Source organism: Triturus cristatus, chromosome 11, assembly GCF_964204655.1.
Source record: "Triturus cristatus chromosome 11, aTriCri1.1, whole genome shotgun sequence".
Taxonomy (NCBI): domain Eukaryota; kingdom Metazoa; phylum Chordata; class Amphibia; order Caudata; family Salamandridae; genus Triturus; species Triturus cristatus.
Window position 1 is genome coordinate 655,183,683 of NC_140594.1, and position 22,580 is coordinate 655,206,262.

Sequence of the window (22,580 nt, forward strand, 5' to 3'; positions counted from 1 at the left end):
CATGGAGGCTCACAGCTCACTCTCTCTATAGCACCATCACCTTGAGCATTCTTATCTCTCCCCTCACTCACTCAGGAGAGGTGCTGGACGGGCTATCTAGTATGGAAGTTTCTTCGGTATCACCCAGGTAAGTATCAGTCACTTCATCATGGGGACTCGAAGGGCATGACAAATAGAATTTTTTAAACTACAAAATGTTCCTTGACACTTCCTTGTCACCTCGTTGAGCAGTTACTTTGGTACCATGAATATGGGTAATAGTCCATGGATGGTGTTCAAAGGGGAGTCTGAATTTGCTGCCTGGGAATGGGTTTTTCACTGAGACTAAATTTCCTACCTTGAGGAGGTATTGTTTGGCATGGCAGCGCCAACTGGCTCAGGCATTGGCAACTCGATGTTTGGTCAGGACAAGCTGATCATCCACTGGACTGGGGAGCCACTCAGGGTGATGACGAACCGAGTCTTGCACCACCTGCCGCATAAACGGTGCACCACATACGCATCCATGAGCGGTACCCACACTTTTGTGCACAGCTAATTCTTGGTCTTAGCCACCCCCTGGTGGCCAGTGTGGGCGAGCTGCATGATCTGATTTTTGAGGCTTGCAGGAATTTCTAGCTGATGCCCGCGCAAGAGACAACCATCTTGCTCAGCAGCTAGATAATGACATACATGGTAGAGACTGTGTTGGCCTCTGAGGTGCGCTGTGTTTCTTTAAACAATACCACTGGCTGCTCCAGGTTGCTTACAGCACTCTTTCCAGGCATTCGTCATGAGTTATGGTTTGTTGTATCTGTTCCTTAGAGATTGGCAGAGGGTGGGAACGGTTGACTATGTACCCCACGTATTCTTTGGTTTCGTTAGCTTCTTCCTCCTCTTTCGGGGTGGCTGCTTAGAGATGCCTCAACAGGTAATGGGCCGGGTTGGTTGTGCCTAGCTGATATTCCACCTGCCAATTGTATTTCTGGAGCTGAAGCATCCATTTTTCAATTTGAGGTGGTGGCTTTGATGCATTCCCTCTGAAGAGTGGACCGAGGGGTTGTGACCGGTGGTGACCACAAACCGTTGGCCATAAACATACAGATGGAAGTGCCGCCACCCTGGTGTATTGCAGTTGCTTCCTTCTCAATTTGAGAGTATGGCTGCTCTATCTCCGCAAAGGACTGGCTTGCAAACGCTACTCGTGTCCATTCACCATTATCAGGTCTCTCTATCAGCACCACTTCTAGTCCTTTCAGACTGGCATCAACCGCAATGCAAGTTTCCTGCTCTGGATCATTACAGTGATGTCGGCCAAAAGATCTGCTTTGGTGGCAAGGAAAGCACATTCTTGTCCTTCTTCATAGTGCCACAGAGTTGCTGACTTGGTGAGTTCCAGCTGAGGTTTCATCAAGGTGGTCAGATCCTGTACAGACAACCACAATAATGGACCATGCACAGAAAGCTACGGGTCTCGGACATCATGGCAGGTGGGACTGCATCTTTGATGTTGTGTATATTTTTAGGATCAGGCACCACCCCATCTGATGAGAAAGTATATCCAAAGAAGTTTAATCATTGCTTGAGCAGCTACATTTTTCTATGGTGAAGAGTGAGTCCTGAGTCTCTTATCCATACGAGGACAATCTGCAGCCAATCATTGTGCTCTGAGACAGATTTCGCATTCAACAAGATGTCATCACTGACATTCACTACTCCCGGCAGTCCCACCAGAAGTTCTCGTATCATGTTCTCAAAAACCTCTGCGGTGCTAGAGATGCCAAAGTTCAATAGTTGGTATTGCCACAAACCCACGTGGGTTGAGAATGTCATAATTTATCTTGACTCCTCTGCTAGGGTGAGTTAATGGTAGCCAGATCTGAGGTCTACCTTTGAAAACCAGCACTCTCCACTCAGCTCCCCAATCACGTCGTCAATGGGGGGGTTAAAATGGTGTTCCCTTTTGATCCCCACATTTGGGAGCCTCATGTCTATACATATGTGTACCACACCCTGTTGCTTTGGCTTTTCGGTCACCACAATGGGGGACATCGACGGGGTGGGTGCCGATATATTTTCTAATATCCGGACAACTTCCTGCTTTTCCAGCTCTTTGTCAACCTGAGGCCCATATGGTAGGAGGTTCTCTGGTGTTGCATGGCTAGCGGCTGAACAGATCGGTCAATATGGAGTTTTATTTCTTTGCCTTTCAAACACCGGAAGCCTTCAAACACTTCAGGGAATTCTCCTAAAATGTGTGAAACTCCTTCCTGATAAACTCCAAAGGCAAATCTGATAATTCCAAGTGCTTCCACCATGCATCACCCCAGCAGTACGCCATGACCCTCCGCGTTAACAGAGACAAAAGAATCGAGGGATTGGGACCCATTAGTGATGAACATTCAGAACTTCCCTCTGATGATGAGGGTCTTACTCTGCCCGTATGCCAAGACTCTGATCGACATTTTCTGGATGTACTATAGAGGTTGTAGCATCTGGTAGGCGTCTGTAGATAGTAGGTTGAAGGATGCTCCAGGGTCCACAGTGGCTGGTACAGAGTGTACTCCCACTTGTATCAGGCATTGTTCTGAGTGTCATTGAGATTGCATTGCCATCTCGGTCACGAACACGGAGTAAACTGTGTGCTCGGCATCTTCATTATCATCCATGATGCTGTTCTGTTTGTGTGTTTCGGACACAGTATTAACAGTGGAGAGACTTGCTTTCCCTTTGCTGGGGTGACATTCTTTTGCAAAGTGTTTGTATTTTCCACACCCTGCACTCTTCTTTCCTTTTGAGGGGCTGTTGGTTAGGCGGTGCATGGGTTGGCCGCAATACCCAAAAGGTCTTGGTGATGATCCTTCTTCTTTGGGTTTCCTTTGTGTCAGTGAAGGTATGATGGTGTTGACAGGTTTGGATTTTGTAGTCTTTTGGAGGGCAGCTTCCATATGAGAAGCATAGGCTTTGGGCAGTTCCTTGGTTCTGCCCATGGTCAAAATGTCCGCAAGGGAGTTGTTGAAATCTTGTGGGATGCGTTTGTTAAGCTTTGCTGATGCGCATCCTTGAATTATCTGATCTCGTATTTCTCCCCCTTTGTTGGCAAAATCACACATTCTCGTTAAGTCTTTAAGCCTCGTGTAAAACACATCAATGGACTCTTCTTTTTGTTGCCTGGCCTGACAAAAGATTAATCACATTTTTCATAGTCCTGTTTAGCCATAGGCTTGAAAAAAGCATTGCGCGCTCTTATGAGGGTTGCGTGTGTTTTTGGGGTCAGTTCCATGGTTGTCTTAGAGATTCTGTGAATGGCCTTGCCTCCCAGGTGTAGTATCATTTCTGTTGGCATCCACCTCAATCCCTTAAAAGTATAGCTCCACTCTCTCCACCTGGACACTTGCACAGATGGAGCACCTTCTAAGAAGAATGGCTCAATGGTGGGAATGTTCATAATGATCAACGTGCTCTGCATTGAAGTGTGGATGAGTGGCACAGAGGTCAGACTGGGATCTTCTCCCTTCCTCTGGGGGAACTACACCAAGCGAGACTTTGGCATCTGTAGGCTGCCCTTTGGGAAGGGGAACACAGTTATTAAGCCTTCTGCCTCTGGGGGGCCAAATTCTGGAACAGCCTATGCAAGGCTTGCAGGGGTTGACTCACCTTACTGCTGTGCAGGTCAACCTGAAAACTTGAAAAGCAGTACTGTGCATCAAAAGGGCCCCTGGGAGTCTGGATGTCTGGGGCAGCACCATTGAACAGCTGATAGGCACTTGAGCAGGAGCTGACACCGTGCCCCTGCCTCTTGGCCCTGATTGCACAGGAGCATGCCAGCTGCTCCCTGCAGCGCTCCTTCCACCAGGTCTGCGCTGTCTAGCCCCATACCTTGGGGTGCACCTCATGTACTCAGAAAACAGCAGGCGCAAACTTCTCAGCACCGCTCATGCAGGCGTGTTGTTCCTTCAGCACAGGGTGCACTTAGCAGTGGTCATGCACTGTTTCTCGCAAAAACCGTGCCACACGGCACGAATAGCACACCCCCTTGCAGAGCACGCGACCACCGCACAAGGGGGCACATCGAAGACAGATGACATGGACGGAGGACTTGACCATCCTAATCGCCAATTGTTGTGTCGGAGGGCTTCACCAACCCACTGGTCAATACTGCTTCTTCAGGTAGCAGTGAAGTGGCTTACCACGTGTCGGGGCCTAGGACAAATGGGACACAGAGACAGGGTGTGTGTCAACCAGTTCCATCACAGGTGGTCTCTCTCTAAAGACCTTGCCTGCCTGGACACAACTTCATTAACTATAGCACACATGCCCCAGGCTATACCATATACACCTGCACCGCAAGGAACAACTTGGAAACCCCCCTGGCTGCACTCTGTGGTCTATCCACCCCCGACCAGTTACGTCACTGGCGCAACAGTACACAGCTCTTAGGAAAAACTTTGTTTTTCTACTTTTTTGGCAGATTGGGCTTCTCTCTCAGCAAAAGCAAGGGAGGAGCCCTGACAGCTGTAGCTTGTCTGGGGGCTTCATAAGAGGCAAAAGGAGCATAGCAGGAGAATGGAGCTGGTTTTATTTCAGCCTATCTTTCAGGTAAGGTAGAAGACAAGCATTTTATCCAGACAGCCATGTTTCAACTGGTTGCTTCAAAGGAGGCAAAAGGAATGCTGCAGGAGAATTGATCTGTGTTTTTTCCAATCTATCTTTCAGGTAAGATGCAGCTCCAGCTGCACTTCTTATGTTTTCAATGGAAGGGTGCTAATAGTATTATGCTGACAAAATGTGTTTATCCACACTGTTGATCATCTTCAACCTCACCATAGCAACTATCATACTTTTACAGTGAACCATGACCAACATAGCCACAGGTTCTAGCTTTACCAACTCAAACACTGTCTTTCACCTTTTTAGTTCTCCCCATTACCTGTTTGACCACAAACTCTGGGACTCGGTTTGCCTGGAGCCACAGCAGATTGTCCCATGGAATGTAGGATTTTTCTCCATCCTCTGCATAGCGGGTGCACTCCAGAGCCTGCTGTCTGCTATCCAGATCATCAATAGTCTCTTTGGTTGCTTCTGTGGCTTGTGCGATCATGATAAGGTAAGAGCGAATCCTTATGGCCCACTTAATTCTTACTCCTGTAAAAGTACCCTATATTTGCTAAGCCTGCCAAGTGCTAGGCGTACCTTATTTATGCTCTATTCATTCATGGTACCCGGATGTGGTGTTTAAAATAGCTCATATCTTATTTTTATTTTTGAATGCTTTTTCACAATATGAAAGTTTATTTATCCACTTCTAGGCAGATCAGTGCTCGCGCTTTTGGAGTGAGAACTAAATGTGCTTTTTCCACTTTACCCACCAGGCAAGGTCTTTCACCCAAAACAAGTGTGATTCCTTGTGAAAATCTCCTGCATGGTTCGCAATCGGGTAGCACCCCTGAAATGTTACCAGTTGCATTTCAGAAGATCGAGCCAGATGACATTCAGCTTGTGAAAAAGGCCTGATACATACCTGAACATGAAGATTTGTGTCTGGAAATATATGTTAGTCCCTACTTTTCTTGGAAGGCCTTTTATTATAGGTGCTGTTTATCACAACCAATTAATTCCAATCCCTGGATACCTGATGTTATTGGGTATGATAAATAGCACACCACACTCCCGGGCACTCATAATCAGGTAGATAGTCTTTCATATTAAGAAAACCAATCCCATTGGTGACCTAGGCAGCAAAGATATTCCCTCTGCTCTCTTGACATTGGTTGTCTCAGGTGTAATGAAAGGAATACTAAGAACCATGGATCACAATCTGGGCATGCCCCACCTTTCTGCTTGGCTTGCACTATGCAAATACCACATAAAATACATATGTACTTTGGTTAGAGGATGTTTTTCACAATATTGCTTTTAATGCTTTTAAGAGATGTCAGCAGGTTTATTTTTAGAGAAAAGAAGGATGATGCTAGCGGTATGCAATTGTCATTGTTGCTGTAAAGCAAAATATCACTTTTTTTCTAGATAGGGAAAACCCCAATAGCTGGGCACTGCTACCCATATCATCAGGGTGAAAATTATAGTTTTCTGTCAAACTTGGAATTTTAGAATTTTCTGTGCCATCCCAGCAATACTGAGGAAGTAGGTCTGCCCATCTGGCAGCCTGATGTTAGCAGAACCTAATTATAAGAGCTCACTCTTCCCTGAATCCCTGACACTGGTTTAGGTACTTTTATTAGGGAGTGACCTTCTTTTTTACCTGTCATATCTCCATTGTTAAACATTGAACCTTCACGTCATCAAGATGTAAAGAAACAAGTTGACTAATTTTTTTCAATTGTTAGCTGAGTATAGCAAATATGAGAGCCTGGCAATAGGTGAATTTAATGATGGGATCTATAAATGATTATATTGTGGTTTAGTTTAACAGCATTTGGCCGTACTAACTAGTCACCAGCTCCACAACGGTGGGGAAGTTGGAATTACGGATGATAACGGCAATGCTCCCAATGAACATGAGGTCCTTAAATGTCGAATTTTATTTCAAAGTGACCCTGTAATTATATCAATGTGTCATTCAAGATGACTATATAGTGGATTCAATGGCATTATTTTCTAGCTGTCATCGCTTAAAAGTTAGCTCTAGGCCCAACAGTAACCTTTATCCGCAAATGCTCACCTGGAGAGGCCCAGAGCCATATGCTGATGGTTCTGTGTACACCTGGGGCATTAATTGGCATTACTCAGCCACAGCAGGTAAAATGTAGTGATTTTCTCAGAGACAAAGTTAATTGCTGGAAATCTCCTTTACAGACAGGGAAGCTCATAATGTTTTTATGTTATAAGCAGGATTAATATAGATTTAGGGCCTAATTTAGAGGTTGGCAGATGAGTTACTCGTCACAAACGTGACAGAAATCCTGTCTTCCTTATCAAAAGTGCATTATATGCTATGGCACTTGTATGTATTAAGGATGACTGGATATTCGTAATCTTTGTGACCGAGTAACCCGTCTGTCAAACTCTAAATCAGCCATTAGGCTCTAAATGGGGTCAGCTAAAGTTTGAGCACTGTTCATATCTTATACATGAAAGTAAAAAGGTTATACTAGGAAAGTCATAAAAGGCTTTTAAGAATACTCTGGCCTTTTTAATTTTAAAAGTTTCTACACCCAAAACTAAAGAATTTAGCTGTAGCAGCACGTGGCCATTGTCTTTTGATTATGATGTCTCAGTTAAGAAAATTATACAAGGACTCGTAACATAAACCAAAGGTAAATATAGGCAGTCACGATCGTCTATAATATTTGATATTGTTAAACAAGGACCAAAAGAGGTTTTGTGAACATTCTGCTCCCAGACATCTTCTCACCTCCCTTTCAATCACAAGCTGCTTCAGTGATGCTCGCTTTTTGCTGACTGAACTTAAGACTCCACTCTTCACAGGTAAAGGCATTAAAGGGGATGTCATGTTCGACTAAGGAAGTGGAGGTATTTTCTAAAAGAATGGCAAACTGGCTTGATTTGGCATGGCACATGGCCTATATATTTAGCCTTCCTTTGTCTTCCTTACAGACCTATATTTGATTGCAGTTATGCCTTATAACCACGATCAGAGGCACCCTCACCTACAGATCTCCAGGACCTTGCCCCAGTTTCTGCGACACCATCCCCAAATACCACACGCCCTTGACACCAAATACTACATCTTCCTCTGAGAACACAATGCATTACCTCACACCTCAAGATATTCCACTGGCTCCCCGTCCACAATAGATGCCATTTGGAAGATGATGACCCATGCCTACAAAGCCCTGCACAATCAAGGAACAGCACTCATCAACAACCGCCTGAGCTTCCCCCAACCCTCCAGACACCTTGTTCCGCCTCCCTCTCCCTTGCTCACACTCCCCGCATCCACCCAAACAACAGTGGAGGGCGCTTCTTTGTCTACCTCTACGCGAAGTCCTGGAACAGCCTCCCCGTCCACCATCAGACCTCACCCTCCCTTCAGTACTTCAGAAGGGGACTCAATACCTGGCTATCCAACTAATTCTACCCTCAGTAGCAAGGCTCTCAGCGCCTGGATACCCACGTGGGTGATTAGCAGGGCTCTATAAATTCCGTTTGATTGCTTGATTGATTATAAGGCATGCATTATTTGTAGATACTAATTTTTTATGTTCGTATCAAGATGTAGGGCAGCTGCAGTGGGAACTTCAAAATGTAACATCTTGGTCTGTCAGGTTGGCGCATCTAATCTTTGGGCAGGAACTTTATTTAATGCTCTTCCACCTCTTTTACTAGGTGGCTCTTTGTAAAGTGGGCTATTTTACACTGCCTTTAAGGCTTTGCTGGCAATAGATTTAAAGGTCAGTATGTTTGAGCGGGATCATGCAATAGTGGAATAATGAAGAAATTATCTGCTTTCACGCTTTCCTCTTACCAATCATGTGTACCACAGTCATAATTATCCAAATCTTTCCCCTGTAGAATCAGACCAAAAATCATTAGGTTAAATATTATAGTCATACCGATTGGTGGAAAAGGGAAAGTGTGGGAATCATCATTTGTCAGACCTCTGAAGACTATGTTTTGTTGGATGGTAGAACATGCTTCTTATCCTTTAATGCATCCTTCCTTGGGATGGAAAAGGCTTTATTGAAACTTTTATCAGGCCTGGTTTTCTGTTTTTACACCTCCTCTCTACAAGCACTCTGCAGAATTTCTACATTTTTTTGTAGTAGTAGCCACACGACTTGCAAACTTATCATCAGTGTTGGGCATGAAGCAAGTGTCATTAAAAATAAAGAAGTTGTTTGTCAAGCAGAAAGGAATCCTGTCACGTAGAATTTCTGTATGCATCAAGTATGACAAAGATCTTGCTCTTAAGAAGTGACTACATGCCGCTATCATGTTCTACACAAGTGTAAAGGCTAGAGACATCCAAAGTGACAAGAACAAATCCTTCCCATTTCACTTCAGTAATTTTCCCAAAAATCTCCTGTATCTTTAATGTAAGAGGGAAGGGTGACTACAAAAAGTCTTAGTAAAAAAATCGATGTATCTGGAGGTAATTCTAAGCAAACATCCTTTAGAGGAAACAATAGGTATCCCTGGAAGGATCTGAGTATCTTTGTGTCATTTGGCTAAAAGATATAATAATAGTATAGCAGGATGATTGGACTTCAGGTTTATCTATTCCTCCAGTTCTATGATGCATTGATCTCTATAATTTGCTAATGAATCCCAATATCTCTGATTTGCAAATGAAATAGCTGCTTTCCTAACTATAGAATAACAGTTCTGATCAGTCAGTTTTCTCAGACCTTCCTTGAGGTACATATCCCTATTGAGTACAACAATGCGCCGCCAGTATCAGATGCTTTGATCACAATATTATCATCTCTTTCCAATCTGCAAAGGGCATTGCATAATCTGACAGGTAGATTACATATAGGGCTCCCGGTTTTGTGGTATTTATTTGTTTTGCCATTTCTGTCTGTATTTATTCATATTTATTTTTTGCTAATTTTATCTCTTTTTATCCATATTTATTTTGGGTTTTGTGGAAAAATTAATGTAAAATAAGTATATATCCACATTTATTTAACCAATAAATATGCTCTCATGCTTGAATGTCTGCCAGGTTTCAGTGCTGTGAACACCTGCAGAAGATAAATCAGTGCACTTATATGAAAATATGCAAATTTCAGTATCAACCTTATGCATTTCTACTGCTGTTAAAGCCTCTTTACTGAAATTCCTTTCTTTTTTAACCCCCTTATCTATCTATCCACACATCTATTGGCCTGGCAGTCATGGCAGACTGTATTTAGAATTACTCAAAAAGCAACCCAATTTTCGCTTTTGTCCTCATTTAAAAATAAATACAGACAAGACAAAGAATATTTTCTGTCTGTATTTATCTGTAACAATCAGTAAAAACGGAAAACAGGGAGCCTTAATTACATATAGACTGTTTCTAGAGTCTTCTGTACCTCAGTTTTTTTTAAAACCATTTATGACTGACTAGGTTGAAAACCTGAAGGAGGGCAGGTGTCGAGTGTAATGTCAAACTGAGCTAAATTCAGAATAGGATTGCCCATGCTAGAAACTTCCTGTTCCAATTCAGTAAGGGTCAAAAGTAATTCTACATCCATGATATTCAGTCAGCCTACTTTTTCAACAGTATTCATGGGTAATGATACCTTAGGTTTCCATTTCTTAACTTTCAGTTTCCTAATAAAATTGAAAAGGTCAATCTGACAGTCAGTGAAATTAAAGGGGGCTGTGCGGCAAAATGATAAACCATATGATAACACAGGCCTTTCATCATCATTGAAATGTCTATCAGACAAATTTACCACATTTCTGATGTCCTGTTTATTCATTTCCCTTGTTTTTCCCCCTTTTCCCACTGGGACTTTGTTTCCATCCTCCGCGACATGTCTGTCTCCTCCTGTTCCACCACCTCGTCGTCTTCTTCTTCTGGTTTGGTCTCTCTTGTTTCTTATTAGGCCCCTGCTCATGCTGAGCATGTGTGATTTGTCTAAAAAAGTCACCTTGGTCTTAGGTTTCTCAGAAGTTAAGGAAGTACAACTACTAGAGGCATCACCTTCTGGCAGCACCTCTGATTTTATCTCTGAGAAGATCAAATTTCCTTCTAATTGTAAAAATTCTCCCTTTCTGATAATCCTTTAGGTCTCTTTGGAATTTCTGTTGTTTTTTTTAGCTTTTATTTCCTCTTCCACTTTCCCGAGACGTTGGTTGATGATGCTATTTTTTGTGCAAAAATGTCTTTTGATTCCTGCACCCTTATTTCTGTTGTCAAAGAATCTATGTCTTTCAATAGTCTCTTTCTGTCAGACCAGGCATACATCACCCAAATACACATCATGACTATGGAACAATTTGTGGTATTCAGTTCCCACTCTTCGTGTATCTTGGGGTACGAATTGTAATATGATGGACCAGTGAAAATCCTCAAATACCTCGGTATTCTGTCATACTCTATATACTTCTGTAGTGAAACTGCTTCCCACCATTTGCTCTTTTCCGCTTTCATTAATTTCTCCAACTTGTAAATTTTAGTTTTTATAATCAAAATAGCAGTAGTTGCACATTTATAGGTGCCAACCGGTGTTAGTTCCTCAGTAAAGGGCATATCTACTGCCTGTTTGTGCTTAGCGTCAGGATCAGGAACATACAAACCCACTCAAATTCACCAGTTATAGTTATCACAGGAAACTATAACTCATGCCCTAAGGTAAGTAGAACTTGCGCCATAGACTGCTAATTACCCCACCTATTACATCACTCATGACATCATTGATAACATCATTGCAGCATTTGCATTGAAATTATTGATGAGAAAACTGTGCATGGTGGGAGAATGAATTTCGAGTTTTTTATGTAAAGAAATATATTATTACCATATGCACAGCCAACCCACTGCCAAAAAGTCTGCATGGTGGGAGTTGAATTCAAGGCTCGGCCTGCAGCCAGGCCCTGTATCCAACCTCCATGGGCAGCCAACCCCACAGAGTGCACGCCCGGCCTTTGCTGCATATCAAAGGACTAATGATTCATGGAGGCATTTATCCTACAATGGGAACAACAAAGAAAGGAATACGAAGGTTGCCATTTGGAATGTGACACTTTACATCATGCCATGATGGCAAATACAATATTGGACATTCCAAGCACTAATGTGCAGTCCTTTACTGCTGTTTATTATTGGAACTACCATTAATTTCCCATAGGAACTTTAGACACAGCTCCTGCCAAACTGCTGAAGAGTTTTCCACCAAATTTGGCAGAAAACTAGATCTAGGTCCAGAAAGAATGCTTTTTGGGTTTTGGTTTCTTAAGCTGAGATATGACTGGCTGCCACCACCTCAACCAGGAATTGGTGGCAGGCAACATTTTTTACAAACAAAAACCCAGGGTGGGCAGGGCCTGTGGGGAAGAGCAGTCTATATATTGGGGGAGATGGCGCATGCAGCCCCTCTCACCTGGCTGATTTTGGCACCAGAGACCCCATCCCCTGTAAACCAATGTTTTATTTAGGGAGAGGGGCATGCAGCCCCCTTCCCCAGGCCAATTTCGGCCTTTGGGACCCTATCCTTCGTGGCCCAGTGTCTTTTTCATGGGAAATGGGCATGCAGCCCCCTCCACAAGGCACTTTTGTCCATGGGGATCCCATCTCCCAGGGCATGGGATATTTTTAAGGGGATTGGGGCCATGCAGCTCACCCTCCCCAAGTCTCTAAAGGCCTGGGGCCCCATCCGATGGAGACATAAAATTAAGTAAAAGGGAAGGGGGCCCGCCATACATAACCAAATGCCCTACTCATTCTGTGGTTGGCTGCCTTGATGGTGGTTGGCCAAAGGGCCTACACCCAGGACATGTGTTTGCCTCCCCACTGACAAATCAAGGAGTCATGTAGCGTGTAGTGAAGTGGATTGTCATTGAGTAATGTAGAGTTGTGTTGCGTAGAGTGTTGGGGGGGGGAGAGTGTCGTAGAATGGAAGGGCGTAGATTGGAGTAGTGTCCTAGATTTGAGTAGCGTATATTGGAATAGTGAAGTGGAGAATTACAGAGTGGAGCGGCATAGAGTATTACACAGTGGTGTGAAGCAGACTGGAGTGGTTTAGAGGTGGTTGCGTAGAGTGGAGTAGAATATGACTCTGTATGCCTCTCCATTACACTCCACTGTACTCCATAACACTCTACTTAACAACACTCCACTTCACATCACTCTCCTTATGCACTAACTTTTAGAAATGCTGAACAGCAGCCACTCTGTTGTATAACATGGTTAACACATATTGGTAAAGCCAATAGCACTTACATGGGCGAGACCTATTGACTTTGCCAATGTTTGTTTATTCATGTCGTTGCTGTTAATATAACAGTGAGAATGGCGAATGAATACTAGGTTCACCGGTTTTGTCATAAAATAAAGAGAGATTCATGGAGGCACAACATTTGAAATAGTGATATATTCTTGCTGATAGAAATGGCTTTTGCTGAGAATCTGATTGACCTTTTTGGAGCTATTGTTCTATGTCAGTATGAGTCTGGGAACGGAATCAGCGGAATCTTTGGTAGTGTTGTAAAACAATAACTGGTCTCTTTTGAGAGTACTTTGAGAACACTGGCATAATTAATGGCTTTCCTATGGACCCAGTCAGGATACCCTCTTTCTTTGAACCTTTTGAGCATTATTATTGCAATTCCTTTTAGCCCGGGGAAGCTCTCCAATAGGGATGCTCCATTTTAGATTCTTGGGATGTCCACTGCGGGCATGGAGAAGGCAGTTTCCAGTCGTCTTGTTTGTTCCTGAAAAGTTTGGTCTGGATGTTGTTGTCCACAATTTCAACTATAAAATCGAGGTACTCAATAGCGGTGTTTCTGATGGGCTGGGTGAATATTAGATTGCGGTTATCCATATTCAGTTTGGCAACAAAATTAGTGGCTGAGGTACTTGACCCCTTCCAAATGATGCAAAGGTTGTCAATGTACCTCAGCCACAAGATGACTTTGAGCGTGTGACCTAATCTACGCTCGGCCTGCCCGGAGGTGGGACCTTTTTTCCACCGCAGTTTTTACATCGTCCTCTGCCTTGACCTAAGGCGCTTCAGTTCTGCGTTATCTGGGTTTGAATGGGAGAACCTAATAGGTTAATTAATTGTAGTTACTGCTTTCCCTTGAGATCTTTAAATATAATCCGATATTTTTAGATCTATACACCCTGCCCTGACTAAGAGTAGAGCCACCTGATTTATATGGTATGAAGAAAATGACACAGATCCCTCCTGGACCTAAAAGACGTGTAACATGTTGACCTTCTTAAGCACCCATTAAGAGATTGTCAGGCCCCGTAACCATTCCTGACAGTCCACACCTTTTTAACCCTTCCGTAAGGATCTCTGCGAAAGAGCCGTCTTGCGGATCCTGTGGGGCATTGCAGTGTCAGCCCCATGAGGCGCTAAGCCAGATGATGAGGCATGAAACACACACTGGTGTGTGAGGGCACCACCTTCAAATAAGGAAGATTCCCTCACTCCATTTGCAGTCCAACAGACATCTCTTTTTCAGAAACAGCTACCTTCCTTGTGTATTACTATAAAAATAATTATCAGGATTTGTATGTAAATTCAGAACAGAAATATGTTTTGCCAAGGAATATTTCACAAATTTTGGGTGTTACACCGCAGGCCGCACAATAGCCCGCAGCCACCTCTTTCACACTGCCACAGTCCACACAGCATCCCGTGGTACCCTCCTCCAAATCGCAAAAGAAACCATTAATGGACGGAATGCTGGACAATGCAAACATTCACCCCCAGTCACAAGGAACTGGGTTTAATCCATCATTCTTCTGCTCACCACACCACCCCAGTTTGGACCCAGCCATATGCAAATCAGTCTTGACCCTGTTCCTTGTGGGAACAGTCCAGCCCGAACTGCCAAGCCAGGTCCTACCTGGACCGGAAACAAGCATCCTGGGCCCGGTTTCAGGGCATCACCCATCATCAGACAGGCTAGCTTGAATCCAGTAGAGTTGTGAGCACGTGACCCACATCGGGGCATACCCTTCCCACTTAGGGCAACATATGCAAAAGAAACAATTGATGGACGGAATGCTGGACAATGCAAACATTCACCCCCAGTCACAAGGATCTGGGCACAACAGCCCACAGCGTTCGGTTCTACACCACCGCAGGCCGCACAACAGCCCACGGTGTCCTCCTTCATACCGCCGCACAACAGCCTGCGGCATCTGCTTCCATGCCGACGTGGTCTATGATTCTGCCCACGGCACCTCAATTACCTTGTTGAGCATGTCGTGGTCTTCCGGGGTAGCCTGTTATTGTTACAACGTTGCAGTCATGCCCAGCACGCCCTCATCTTCACTGCAGCAGCCCGCAGTGAAGTCTTTCTCTTTCAGGCATGCCACAAGGTCATAAAATAATATTCAGGTAGCCATTCTGTTGCATGGGGGCCATCTTATTTAACTTCTTTTTCTCTTGTTTCCATGGTCTTGCTCCCAGAAGGCTGTGGTAGGGGTTATTGTTACACCATTCTAAAATGGCGACCTTTCTTATATTTGTTATCACCTTTTCCCCATCCAAGATGGTGACCACTTACTTCCTGTGATGCCACTTCTTGTCTATGGGTATATAAGGGGCCAAATCCTTCTTTTCCTTGTGTTGCAACACTCCTTGTTCCTGCTGGTGTGTCCTTGCTCCTGCTGGTGTTCTTTACTCCTGCCTGGTGATCTTCGCTTTCTGTCAGCACTTCACATTCCTGTTGGAATCATTGGAGCCTTCTGCTCTTGCCTGAAGTTTCTGATCTCAGGTCATCTTTTCCTTGCTGGGGTCTTCTAGCCTTTTTTCTTGGCATTCTCCTTTTCACCTCCTTTCCTTTCCTGGAGTCTCCGCCTACCGTAAGAGGTTTTTCCCTTTGAGGTTTTTCCTCTTTGGGACTTATTTTGGAAGGCCTGATCTGCCGTAGCAATATATTGTTGGCAGCACCGTGGCTACCGGAAAGGGTCACCCATTCCTCGGACAGACCAGAACCTTCAAGTACCAAAGTCAGGAACTAGCTCAGCGAACCAAAGTTTGTAAGAGAAGCTTAGACCGTGACATTGGTAGAATACAGATTTTCAACATGTGGCTGCGGATGTGTGTAGCCTCTGTCTAACTTGTTAATTAAATTCCCAGGGTAAGAAACCCGTTACAGTTATGAATCACATTGGCAAATCGGAAGGCCCACTTATGAGATTGCAGGCAGACTTTATTGAGATGCTACAGTGTTTTGGCTTAAAATATATATTGGTAATAGTCTACCTGTTCCCCAAAGGGTGGAGACGTTTCCAACAGGAAGAGCAGATACAGTTGCCAGAACACACCCTGCCACATTCTGTGGCAACTGGGTGGTCATCTGGAAGCATGTTTGCAAGGGATGTTTGGACAAAAGATGGAAAGGATCCTTTTCAGATCACTCTCGCAACAAATAGTGCTGTCAAGTGCGCAGGAGTGCCTCAGTGGATCCAAGTTGCTCATATGAAGAGAGTGAGAGTAGCTGAAGAAGTGGATGAGATGAATTATCAAAGTGAACTGTTTGCTCAACCAGCTCATTTCCAAGGTTTGATTTGCAGCATGAATACAAGGGAGGGGAGCAGAGATTTCTCTGAAACTGCTGAAATCAAAGAGAAAATTGAAAAAAGAATAAAAAACTTCACTTGAACAAAGGTTTAGGTAAAGAACCCGAAATTCCTGAAGTCCTGTTACAAAGTGATCACAGTTAAGAGCTACTACCTTGCAAAGAAGAAGAGCATGAGTGGCAGGAAGAAAAGGTAGTCTCTGTTCAAAGTTGCAGTTGAAAATTAAAGTGAACAAGACTCCTCTTGAAAGAAACAGAATCACTGTGGAGAAAGCAGAGAAAGATAACTTTGATCAAAGAACCAGCTCAAATTCAACTCTGAACTCAGGATTGGGCTCAAGTCAAAGCCACAAAGAAGACAAAAGTTGGAAAATTGCAGTAGTAAAAGAAAGAGATGAAGAGGTTTCAAGAAAGAGAAACTTGTAAACAGAAGCACTGTGAACCAGAGAGAGACTTGCAGGACTTTGAGAGGCTACTGAATCTAGAACTAGTGAGAGTAAATAACCAGTTGCTAAAAGACCAACAAGAATCGAAACAAGAATCGAAAATATGCTTCGCCTGCATGGGTTTATTTAGCTGTGGTATCCGAAGAAGAGAAACTAGATAAAAATGAGGAGGAATACTTCAGTTGGAAATAAAGTTAATATTGTTTTGAGAGGGGTTTAGACATAGATTCTTTATTAATGAATCTTTGCATTATTTTGTAATATTCTAATAATGATTCTGTATTGAACCTTTAGAATCTAATTTTGAGTTTAGAGTGGTTCCAGTTTCTAAAATGGTTTTACTCTACTAAATTTATCTGAATGCAGGTGAAGGTGGTCTTTTGCTGCAAGATAAACGAGAAAGGTTGTTGAGCTGAACTGCCTAAAGCAAATATTGAGGTTTTGAGATATTGGGGTTCAAAAAATTATTGGGGTTTAGCTCCCATGTGAGTCAACCTTGGTCCCGTTCTCCTCTTCCTGTTTGCACTTGATTGGCTGCAGCATCGCAGCCTAGCGAGCCAATGCTTCTTCCGCCCCTTCATGGAAGTACACCTTTTTTGCCTCACTTTCTCAGATATTGCCCATTTTGTTATGTCTTGGCTCCATGAGGAGACTGTGGGGCCTTTCTTTGATGCCAGCGTATCGCTATGTGATGTTTAACTAAGAGGAGAACGAGGGTAGCGAATTTGTGCTGCATTTTCTTGTGCTTAGGCTTGAGAAGCAAGCCAAGTAGTCAACATTGTATGGTTCTTATCAATCTAAAGCTGGTTGCCCTAGTAAGTATTGACATTACTTTCATTCAATACTGTTCTGTTGCTCTGCATGTCCTGGTTGTGTGTAAAAACGTGGCGGTATGCTTCTCGCAACACAGGCAGGCCGAGGGCTTGCTTGCTTGTTCGGATGAATTCTTTGGAATCAAACAGGTGTCAGTTGTTTATAGGAGTCCAGCTTTTTTTGTCCTTGATGCTAACAGGAGGCCAGTGCTGATAACCATTGAAAAAACAGACCAGCCACACTACTTCTTGAGGCCAACAGCTGGCAGCAAGGAGAGATCCTCTCCTGCTTCTTGATGTTGCTTCCATTTTTGTTCTGGTGAGCTAGTCATAGAAAGCTATTTTATCATGCACGCTAGCTGGTGATCTATGACAAAATCTAACTAAGTCCCTTTAAATGTTTCCCAGTCCAGCCATCCAATTTTTGCAGCATTTCCTGTGTATCTTACTGCAATCTATCACAGAAAACCTTGTTCAAAATGGCAGAATCCTTGATCAAGAGAGCTTACAAACTCCACTAGGGCCTGAATTATTTAAAAGAGAACCCACCCAATGGAAACCATCCCTGTCAGGTTCAGGAAGTAGCTTCCAGCCAACTGAGAGCAGATATAAAACGTCTGAGCAAGAGTCCATCTCAAATACTGTGGTCATACCAGGTCGTTAATTGGCACTGTGGTTGAAGAAATAAATAGTATGTCCAGACCTTTTTATATGGGCCACTTAGGTTGAGGCATACTCATTGTGTAAAGATGGCCTCTGTGTGCTTGACCAGTTTCTCATGTTGACATCCAGGGTACCTGTTAAACATGTCCTGTCTATAGCCAGTGTAGCACAAGCGCGGTGTGTGAATATAACAGAGTATGGAAGCCAATGGGATCCCTTGTGGATAAGCCAGGCCTAAGCAAGTACATGATGGAAGTTGAGGACTGTGCTCTTAGAGAGTGGAAGTGTATTGCTTAAAGTGCTGCAGCTGGAGGGAGGAGATCCAGATGCTGAAGTGAGGGAAGTAGAGACAGAACTCTTTTTGATACTCTGTGAGACCTTTTGGTTAAGCAAGGAGCTGCCAATTAGTCTCCCTGAACACCTACATTTGGTGGGTGGTTAAGTTGAGGGATGGAACTGCAGACTCTGTTGTGAAAGGTGAGGAAGTCTCCAAGTGAGGCCAGACCTTTTTTCTTTTCCTGATTATTCCTTCAGTTGGGCTGATGACAGTAAGGCACCAAAACCTCACACCTCTTTATGTACATGTTGTGGGTGCTCTGGGATAGAGACAGCGCAGGTGCTACCTGCAGTGTGAAACCTCACTCTGCAAAAAGACTGTGTATGGAGAACAGCTGGGCAGGAGAACCACCTCAAACCAATTCTACAGTTTGAGGCAGTGGTTCCACATCCTGTGACTAGAAATTGTGTATAAAAGCGGGACCAAATCAACCAGTCCAAATTCTCTATGACCACGGATTGAAGTTCTCTGCAGTATATTCCGAGGCCTGCTATCCAACCAAGGGTGATGTTTGCCTGACAGCCAGATTCCCAGAGTTTAGGGGACAGCCCCTGAAGGTTTGACTTTCTACGGGAGGATTTGTGAGCCTACCCTGAATTGTCTAGAAGCCTAGGGGAAACAGCCTTTACCACGAAGCATTTTCTACGCAATACGTTTACAACGATACACTTACCTCGTAAACGTCTTCACAACGCGTAATGCTTCAACGGCCATCTTCACCACGCAAGCAACGTCATCACGGAACAACGTCATCCAAATCCGAAAAAAAGCATCAGTCCGTTTTCAGTGTCGGCGGAGACCTGCGGAAAAAGGAAAAAAAAAGAAGAAAGGGGGCTTTGGGGGGGTCTCCCCCCCAAAAAAAGAAAAAGCGGAGTAAAGGTAAAATCGGGGTAACGGGAAAGCGTGGAAAACACATTCCGTTGTAACGCATGCGTGGTAAAGGCATGCGTTGCAACGGAATGCGTAGTAACGACATATATTCGAAGCCTAGCTGCTGAGAAAGGGAAGAAAAAGAGTGACTGTCTAGGACATAATGAGGTCGAGCATGTTTGTGGTGGTTGTAGGATGCCCAGGAAGAAGCTGACAATCCAAGAGCAATACTGGAGGATCCTAATGCCTTTTGGTATCCCAGATTCTGATTCCAGTTCCACGCAGGAACCATGATCACATGTTTGTGAAGGCTCAGTCAAAGCTGTGACTGCATGACTTTTGAAGGCCCAAGAGGGTTGAAGCTGCTGAATTGATGAAGACCCTAGTGGAGTGGCAACTACACACTTACTGAATGCCTAATCTGGGCTTCAGTCTTACAGTCAGCGCAGACCTGCGCTACAACTGCCAATTGCAGAGAATCCCTTCCTGGAACTGCAGCAGCCTACCACACTGCTTCAAGACTGTGATCACCATCCAGGCCACTGCTGCCAAGCTCTCAACCAATCTCTTGGGTCAGTTACAGCAACCTCTGGAAGATGGCTACACATATGCGCTGCCAAACTCAACATGCACTGAGGCAACAAACTACAACATAGACCTACTGCTTCTCTCGGGCTTTCCACAAATGCATGAGAGAACGTCGGGAAATACAAGGTAATAGCCTCAATAACTTGTAAGTCCGGTTCTTAAGATGAGCAGAGGTTCACATGTCTAATTAGTTTTAAGTAGATTTATTGAAGTAAGTTACATGTAATAGCACCCTACTAGGAGCATGTTGACGACAACTCAACCTTATTCATTTTGAGCTCTTCCAAACCATCTTGTGAACTGTGGATACCTGAGTGCATCGTGTGTACTCTGGGCACCTGAGCTGAAGTCATGTCACTCTTAATTGGCCTTTGAGTAAGGGTGAGTCAGTACCTTGGGAGAACCCTGGTAGGGGTTGTTGACGGAGCGGGGAGGGTGTAGCACTGACTGAGGATAGCAATCAGTATATGTGTGTAACTATTGGAGTGTGTAGTATTACGTACTATTGTGCGATTAAAGTACTTTCTTACAAAGGCACGTTCTGGGTTACCAGTGTGGAGGTATGATTCCAAGGTGTTTGATACCAAACATGACATGGTTTGTTACAGATGTTTTTGAGATAGAATTTTACGCAGGCATTTAGTGCACCTCTACCTATATGTCGGGCTGCGTCACCGATAACCCAGGAGAATGGTCTCTGAAGGCTGCAGGGGTGCTCTGCGCATGCAGGGGCACCCTTCCACATAAAACCCAGCACCCTGTCTTCAGGATTGTCAAGACCTGCTAGAGGGGTGACTGATAGGTTTTGAGTGTAGTGACCTATAGATATAGTAAAGCTATATCTAAAGTAAGTGGTGCATGCACCATCTTACACAGGCTGCAATGGCAGGCCTGTAGTTCCATTTTGCATGGCCTCTCATGGGTGGCATAATACATGCTTCAGCCCATGGGAGGCCTCTGGGGTACCTATGCCCTGGGTACATGTGTACCATATACTAGGGACTGAAAAGGGTATCCCAGTATCCAATCTGGAGTGTGCCTAAGTACATGGCATAACATTTTAGGGAGAAAGCCGATAGACTGGGGTCCTGATTATCAGCATCCCAGTCAGACTAGTCAAAAACAGTGTAACACCAAGCAAAGTGTGGGTAACCATAAGAAGCAGATCCTGCTTTTCTGAAGACACCAACACAAAAATTCACATTATAGAGGATGAACTACCAACATGGAATACAAAATTGAGAAAGTTGAGCAAAGACATACGTGAGCTGAATAACGCATGAGTGGCATTAAAGACATCAGATTTAAATCAAAGATTATGGAGAAAGAAGCACAATACATGAGGAAGGAGAGTGAGGAATTAAAAACAATAAATTATAAGATCAACGTGATACCAAATTGAACATCCAACTGGCCCAGACACTCACCAAGCTATGCACAAGCAGCTTAAATAAGTGGTATCATCATGTCCTTATTGAACTCCAAGTATGCTATGTATATCCTATCTCTGTGACTGTTGTCATATTATTGGTCACTTACCACTATTATATCTTTAAGAGTATTGTCAAACATGTGCCGATAAAGTCACCTGAGATAATCCATATGTACCAAACAAATTGATGCCATAGTAGTGTTATACTCTTCAAATCTCAAACTGCTAAAATATGCATGTTTTTTACCAGTGCATGTAAAAATATGCATTAGTAAAATAAAAATAAAAATCATTGGGGTCAATTAGGATGGCGGATGGATCGCCACCGCCCGTGTGGCGGTTGCGATTCGCCCGTCATTTCAGTCCGCCCGCCTAACATTTACCCCGCCATATTACGATGGCGGTGGGGACCCAGGCGGACAGAAAGACCGTCTGGCAGTTTTTCGCCGGTAGGCATTCCGCCCAATTGCCTACCGGGCGGAAAAGACCTGCAATATGGTGGCGGTGCCATTACGATGATGGCGGTCTCATGCGTTTCCAATGCGGAGACTCCGGCATGGAAAGGCATGCGGAGAATGCTTCTGGGGCCTGTGGCGGGCCCCCAGAGGGTTGGGGGTGGGTGGCTGCACTTGGGGGGTGCCCATGGTACCCCCAGACATTTGCATGCACAAGGTGGCAGGCATCACGCGGTGCCTGTCATGTTGTGCATGCAAATGCACAACATGCCCTTTTAACATTGTGGCGGGTGCTGAATACAGCACTGCCCGCCACAATGTTAAATATACGGGATGCGACTGCCATGGTGGCGGTAGCATCCTAATTGGCATAGTGGGACCGCCGCACCACTGGCAGCCGGTCCCAGCACCACTAGGGTGGCGGGCGGACTGGAGTCCGCCCGCCATCCTAATAGACCCCTTAGTTTTGACTTAGTTCAATTCCGTCATTACCACTAAAAGACGCTCACTGTTGACATATCGCTATCTGCTGTGCATGTTTAACTTGGTAGAACAAAGGATAAAAGACCCGTTTAGCCCTTCTCTCATGCAATTTAATGGCTGAATGTTCTAAAGCTGGAATGTCATTTATGTCACTAGGCTTGACATGCAGTATCTCCAATAAGGGCAGGCACAGATTTGGGGTGGCAGGGTGGGCTGGAAGAGGAGAAGGGGGGCAGGGGAGGTATGTAAAAAAAACAAGAAAAAAATAAAAAAAGCCTTACCTCCTCGCTGCTCTCCCGCTCTCTCTCATGTCGTCTCAGTCTCTCTGGGGCCGGA

The 22,580-nt window shown here is 44.3% G+C and overlaps 1 protein-coding gene across 3 annotated transcripts in view; it reads left to right on the top strand.

Moving 5' to 3' along the window:
- TM4SF19 (transmembrane 4 L six family member 19) overlaps positions 1 to 22,580 on the top strand; it is a 238,790-nt gene that overhangs the window by 195,164 nt on the left and 21,046 nt on the right. For all 3 annotated transcript variants that reach the window (XM_085636384.1, XM_085636387.1, XM_085636386.1), the window contains one exon: positions 4,897 to 5,086. In XM_085636384.1, coding sequence (XP_085492510.1) covers positions 4,897 to 5,086 — 190 coding nt within the window. The remainder of the gene's footprint in view (positions 1 to 4,896; positions 5,087 to 22,580) is intronic.